The 6,992-nt window shown below is 37.2% G+C and overlaps 1 protein-coding gene across 1 annotated transcript; it reads left to right on the top strand.

Annotated features, from left to right (window-relative positions):
* The first annotated feature begins 3,964 nt into the window (after positions 1 to 3,964).
* LOC147394274 (uncharacterized) lies at positions 3,965 to 6,248 on the top strand. Its single transcript, XM_086453263.1, has 2 exons — positions 3,965 to 6,153; positions 6,215 to 6,248. The coding sequence occupies exons 1-2, from the start codon at positions 3,965 to 3,967 to the stop codon at positions 6,246 to 6,248; spliced, it is 2,223 nt and encodes a 740-aa protein (XP_086309389.1).
* Positions 6,249 to 6,992: the final 744 nt, after the last annotated feature.

A 6,992-nucleotide genomic window follows, 5' to 3' on the forward strand; every position in this document is an offset into this window, starting at 1 on the left:
AAGGATCTCGGATATAAAATTCCTAGTAACACTCTGTGATTATCTCTAATGTCTGTGGTATCAACCTATTCTCCAAAACACAGTAGATCTGTATCCCATATGGATCTAATGTTATGCTCTGATACCATCTGTAATGCCTCGCCAAACGTTAATATAAAGTCCCATATCAAATCTTGAGGCACTAGGTGGCGCCTCAAAATTTCGGCATGGTCTCTTCTGTTTATGTTAGCATTCCAAGGCGATCAACCTGCATCTAGTAATCGACATACATTATCCTACATATATATATATATACAAAATATAAAACAAGTGGAAACCTATATATATCTAATAACGTACGATAGATTAGAGTACGGAAAGGTAAACAAAATACAACATTATACAAAACTCCTCACTCTAACAGAAGTCCTAACACTCAAGACAAAATTCATAAGGCTACTTGGAGGAACTGACATCATTAGGGGGGCATAGCCCCAGTACTCACTAGGTGACGGACTCGGATTGTCTATCTGACCAACCAGATGATCCTCACTCGTGCTTTATACCTGTCTTGCTAAGCTCTGAATCTGAAACTAAAAAAAATGGAGAAGGAAAGGATAAGTAACAATGGTTACCCAATAGGGAAGCAAATAATTTCTGTCAATAAACTTTCCTAACATAAGCGAATAAACATACTGAATTATTTTAAAATATGCAAAGTTTTACAGAAGAAACTACGATTAACTGTCACATATAGCTAGGGATGAGTAACTAAACATTTTAAAACTCACATTACATCAATCAATAGTACTCACTATAGTATTTTCTTTTTACACAAATCTAATTGACAAAATGGAAACATTAAACATGCATTTCATTTTATATATCAAAATAAGACAATAGATACATAATACACAATGGTGGAGTAGTGGAATTAGAGAGTTGGGATTCACAACCGATTCACTTCCAGTCGGGACATGATGTTACAATTCCTTACTGGCTTTTCATTCCTGATTTTGTGGTCAATCGTTGTACTTACCACGCTTGATTGACCATTTATCCGGTCCAAGCTGACCATTTGACGTGATCGTAAGCAATGGGTTTCTTTTCGATGTGTCAGAACGTTTGATTACTATAGATTATTAGTGATCACTGACTAATTATCTTCGTCTATGCCTATCAAGCGTGCATGTGATTCCTAAATATACAAACCATTCGTATACGATCACCTTTACATTATAAGTTCACTAGTAAAGATAGAGATGAATAAACCCGGATTCCAGTTAATGATTCTACTCTCATACGCATCCCATGCCACGTATGAGCTTGGTGGTCCCTACCGTACATCCCAAGATGGTACATTATTCCGAATGATATGACGTACTATCCCTTCAAGCATTCACAAACTCTTTAACAGCCCACAAAATAGTTACATATATATTAAAAATATATATATATATATATATATATATATATATATATATATATATATTATTTTCATTTGAAAACAAAAGAGAAATTAACATTACAAGGTTGAGAATGGATATCCAGTTTCCTACCATGCAACTGTAGCCACCTGGCATAAAATAAATAACGGAACGGAAAAGCAAACGCGTCTACGCTAACAGAAAGTAAATAAACGTACAATCAGTAACATTATATCTGGATATCCCTTCACCAACTAACACACAATACACAATGTAAAATGCAGATATCACTTATTGGTCGTATTTCCTACCCGCAGCCACGTGTCAGCTAATGAAGCTTGCCATGTGTAGCACTTCTACCACATCGTTATCCCAGCTGATCACGGGCCCAGTTTGGCACGTGTACGGGGTGTGATATCCTATCTTTTCGGATGTAAAATGCAGACATCACCCCTTGGGTGTGATTATTGATAAGAATGCAAAATGTCATATTTTTTTCCTTTAATATTTAGTCCTTTATACATATTTAGTGCCTAAATGTACTCATTATTCTTTTATTTTGATTTAGGATGCAAATGGAGGTGTTAAGTGCAAAACGAAATTAATTGGGCGATTTTGGACAGTTTTGACATCGCTTCGTAATCTGGGCATAACTCTCTCATCCAAACTCCAATTGAGATGATTCCAAATGCTATGGAACGCTGAGAAAAAGATCTACAACTTTCGTGTTTTGAGTTTTAAGAGATAATAACTGTATCAAGGTCAAAATTGGGTTTGAAGTTGCTGCACGTAAACTGTTGACGCGAATTTGTTAAAAATTTGACGAGGTTTATTTTCGAAAGTCTCCAAATCTAGTGCACGAAAATTCCAACTAAAACACCACTTTCCTAATTATATTAGGACTTTATTTTATTTTAATTAGTCAGATTTATATATTGTTATTGGAGGATAAGATTTAGGATTTTTTTTAGGAGATTTTGTTAGCTTCTAAGAAGGAAGAGAAGAACGGGTAAAAGAAAGGAAAAAAAAGGAAGATCTCTCTCTCTCTTGCTCTCTCTCTATTAGGTTTTTTTTTAATCTTTTCTTTAGGAAAGAGGTGGCTGAAACTGGGGGAACTAGGGGCCAACGAGTTGCTGTCAAGAAGAAGGAGAAGTTGCTGAAATTTTTCAGCAACATTATTGCCGTGAGGAACATCACCACAACACATCTCAAACTTCTTTGGTTGTGTTAAAAAGTGTAACCCTTATGACTTTTATTTATTTTTATTATTGCAACCCTAGTTGCTTTTGGATTAAAGAACATCTTGTTGGATTCTTAAGTTGGAAATTTTTAATTCAATGAGTTAGTGACTTTCAGATTCATTAATTGATGTTTTCGGATTGGTGATATGTAGACACATGAATCAGTGAATTTTAATTATGTATGCTGAATTTTCAGTTTGGTCATATTGAAAACTTTGATATTAACGGTCATTGAAGCCATAATTGTATCTCTAATCACCTAATTGATTTGGAATATGATTTAAAAGTGGTAAAAACTATGAACAATAGTTGTGATCTGAAAATTGCATGTTCTTTAGCCATGGACTTTTCCATAGGTTTGAAGAGTAGGTTATTGAATCATAATTCCTTTTGATCTTAATGATTTGTTTAAGAAGTTGTAAGGATACGCTAAGTATTAACTTGATTGCTTAATCAAAATAACTAGGTGATGGACTTTTCCAAAACCCTAGGGATTATCTAAGAAGGAATTTATAAGATGCATGATCTCTTTAGGCTTGCACTTTGATTCAATTCGGATATGTAATTAAGGCATAAAATTCGTTATCTATGTTGAAGCAATTTGATTAGTCATTTAATGAATTTATTTTTCTGAATTGTGAGAGAAGATGATCAATTGTAAATAATTATTTCTTTATTTTTATTTTTATTTTTATTATTTTTTTTAATCCGAATCGCCAAAATTGAAACCCCTACAAATTTGTGTAATATGTTTGTTTTCAATTTGTTAATTAAACTAACTAAAATTTGTTATGACTCTTTAGAATAGGAGTACCCGCAATCCCCGGCCAATAACGATACCCTACAAATCACTTTACTACAATCTTCTATAGGGTTTATTGATGACTAAAAATATGGTCAATCAAATGGCGCTATGTTTTAGTGTCATTTAACTTGTTAATATTCTATTTTACTTGTTGAGCTTGCATGTAATATATCTTGTGTTATACTTATTGAAATTTTAACATGAATCTTTCCTATCTCTATGGCGATCACATTGTGATGTTTTTAGGAAGGGAAGCTTATTATTATTCTTTCAACTCTAACTTGTATATTGTTGTCTTTACTTTTGGGTTCAGGTCCATGAATGTCCGCAGTTAGAAGAAAGACTCAAGAACTTGCAAAACGCTTGGCCTTGCTAAAAGAAGTTGCACATCAACCCCCACCTCACCAAGAGGGGAAGAGTCGGAAGAGTCAGATAGCTCTTCCTATCCCTTGTCAGACGAGGAAGAAAACATACCTGATTTAGAAGAAGAAAGTGAAGAAGAAGAATTACCAATGGCTGAAACCATTAGACAAATGTCTTCTTCAACTGATGGGGGAACCGCACCAACTTGTATTACTTATCCAGAACCAGCAATCGGCAAAGTAGCTGAGTTTGAACTGAAGAGTGGGTTTTTACACCATTTGCCCAAATTCCATGGGCTTACTAATGAAGATCCTCATAAGCATCTCAAGGAGTTTCAGTTTGTGTGTTCAAGTATGTGCCCACAGAATGCGGATCTCAACATTTTGAAGCTGAAGTCATTCCCTTTCTCACTTGAAGATAGGGCAAAGACTTGGTTGTTTGATCTACCTTCAGGCTATATCAACACATGGGAGAAGTTGATGACTGAGTTTTTGACTAAGTACTTCCCCGCCTCAAGGATTACTGTCTTGAGAAAGCAAATAACTGGAATTGAGCAAAGGAAGGATGAGGCATTTTATGCCTACTATGAGAGATTCAAGAGCTTAGTTGCATCATGTCCTTCACATGGGATGAAGGAAGGAAATCTACTTACTTACTTTTATGAGGGACTCCTCCCTCTTGAACGTCAATTGTTAGATGCTGCTGCTGGAGGTTCTTTTGTGGATAAGACACCTGAAGTTGCTAAGGAGTTGCTCGCCCAACGTGCTCTTAATTATCAACAATATGAAGGAGTGTTAAACTCCACTCGTGGGGTGAATGAGGTATCTTCTAACTCTACTCTTGAGGAAAAAGTTAATAAAATGTCTACTCTTCTGTCTCAGGTATTGAACGTGAATGGAGTACAAGTACAACAAGTTGCTCAAATCTGTGGTGTGTGCTGCTGTACTCAAGGGCATCCAACTGACCAATGCCCCCAACTGATCAATAATGGAGGATGGGAGTCTCTTAACGCTGTTGGGTTTCAAGGTAATCAAGGTGGACAAAGGTATAACCCTTTCTCTAACACATATAACCCTGGACTTAGAGATCACCCCAATTTACGTTGGGCCAACAATGATAATATTCAGAACCCTCAAGGACAAGGGCAAGTGTTTCCACGCCCTCCAGGTTTTCTGATGAGACCTCAGGTACCTCAAAACTTTGTCTCACCTCAGGTACCTCAAAACTTTGTATCTAATCCTCATGTGCCTACAAATTCTAATGCTCCTAATTATGATGAGATTTTAAAGTCCCTTGCTCAAGGGCAACAGAATTTAAATACTGCTACTCAAGCTCTTGTTACAGGTCAACAGGCTCACACTAAAGACATTGTAGAGTTGAAAAAGCAGTTGGGACAAGTGGTAGACTTCATGGGAAAGATAACCGAGAGCGGAAAATTGCCTAGCAACACTGTTCCCAACCCAAATATCGAACAAGCTAAAGCTGTTACGACAAGGAGTGGTAAGACCCTTGTGGATGTTCCCAAAACCCTAAAGAAGGCCCAAGTGACCCACAATGAGGAAAAGGACAGAGAGAAAGATCCTGCCACATCAAAGACAGAAATGATTAGTCCTTCATCATCTGAGAAGGCTTTGAAACCTCAAGGTAATGAGCAAAACCCTAAAAATTCTTTCGATTATAGTCCTTTTGCTCGTGTGCCTTTTCCTAGTAGGTTTGCCAAAACCAAGAAGGATGAATCTGATCAAGCCATCTTGGAGATTTTTAAGAAGGTACAAGTCAACATGCCTTTGATTGAGTGTTTGAAGCAAGTGCCAAAATATGCCAAATTTCTGAAAGAGCTTTGTACTACAAGGAGACAAACTCGTGAGAAAGAGGTGGTAAAGATGAATGAGACAGTCTCTGCTGTCATCCAAAGGAAATTACCACCAAAGCTTAAGGATCCAGGGAGTTTTTCTGTTCCTTGTGTGATTGGTACGAATAAATTTGATAATGTCATGTTAGACTTAGGAGCTTCAATTAATGTGATGCCTTATAGTCTTTATGCTTCTTTAGATCTGGGTGAACTTAAAAGTGATAATGTTGTTATCCAATTGGCTGATCGATCTAACAAGTATCCTAAAGGATACATTGAGGATGTTCTTGTGCAGGTGAATCAACTCATTTTTCCCGCTGACTTCTATGTCCTTGATATGGAAGAGGCACCCCTAAATTCCACTCCATTACTTTTAGGGCGCCCATTCATGAGGACTGCAAGAACAAAGATCGATGTTTATGGAGGAACATTGACCATGGAATTTGATAATGAAATTATACGCTTCAACATCTTTGAAGCTATGAGGTATCCATTGACTGACATTAAACCCTGTTTTTCTATTGATATTATTGATTCATTTGCGCAGAGGTTTATGGAAGCAATGGAAGAGGATGAGTTGAAAGTAACACTCTCTCAAGGAGTTGGTTATAATGAGAATGGAGATTCCATTTCTAAAGCTGAGTTGGAGAAGGCTGAGGAGCCCATTGTGATTAGAACCGTGGCCTCCCTTGAGTCCCTACCCATTTTCAAGGTATATTCCTCCTTTGTCCCTTCCTATTTCTACTAACAAGATGTTACCTTCAGTGATACAGGCCCCTACACTTGAGCTTAAGGTTTTGCCAGATCACTTGAAGTATGTCTTTTTGGGGGATAAGGAGACGCTGCCTGTTATTATATCCTCGAAGTTGGAGGAGAATCAAGAGAAGAAGCTTGTGGACATTCTTAAGAAGTACGAGACCGCCATTGGTTGGACTTTGGCAGATATCAAGGGAATCAGCCCAACCATGTGCGTCCATAGAATCCTATTGGAGGATGGTGCCAAACCCACCAGAGAAGCCCAGAGACGCCTACATCCACCCATGATGAAGGTAGTACAAGATGAGATAATAAAATTACTTGATTGTGGCGTTATTTACCCTATTTCAGATAGCAAGTGGGTGTCTCCTATTCAAGTTGTGCCAAAGAAGTCTGGAGTTACTGTAGTAAAGAATGAGGAGAATGAGCTAGTACCTCAACGAGTTGTGACTGGTTATCGAGTTTGCATAGATTATAGAAAGCTCAATGCGTCAACAAGGAAGGACCATTTCCCTCTGCCCTTTATCGATCAGATGCTTGAGAGATTAGCTGGTTACCCTTTTTATTGC

Source organism: Akebia trifoliata, chromosome 9 (genome assembly GCF_017979445.1).
Source record: "Akebia trifoliata isolate Shusen 1 chromosome 9, ASM1797944v1, whole genome shotgun sequence".
In the NCBI taxonomy this organism is placed as follows: Eukaryota; Viridiplantae; Streptophyta; class Magnoliopsida; order Ranunculales; family Lardizabalaceae; genus Akebia; species Akebia trifoliata.

What these genes read in the sequence shown, in the direction of transcription:
- LOC147394274 (XM_086453263.1), top strand. Translation starts at nt 3,965, where the DNA reads ATGGCTGAAACCATTAGACAAATGTCTTCTTCAACTGATGGGGGAACC. An exon ending in AACATCTTTGAAGCTATGAG is followed by an intron (nt 6,154 to 6,214) that starts GTATCCATTGAC and finishes TCATTTGCGCAG; the next exon opens with AGGTTTATGGAAGCAATGGA.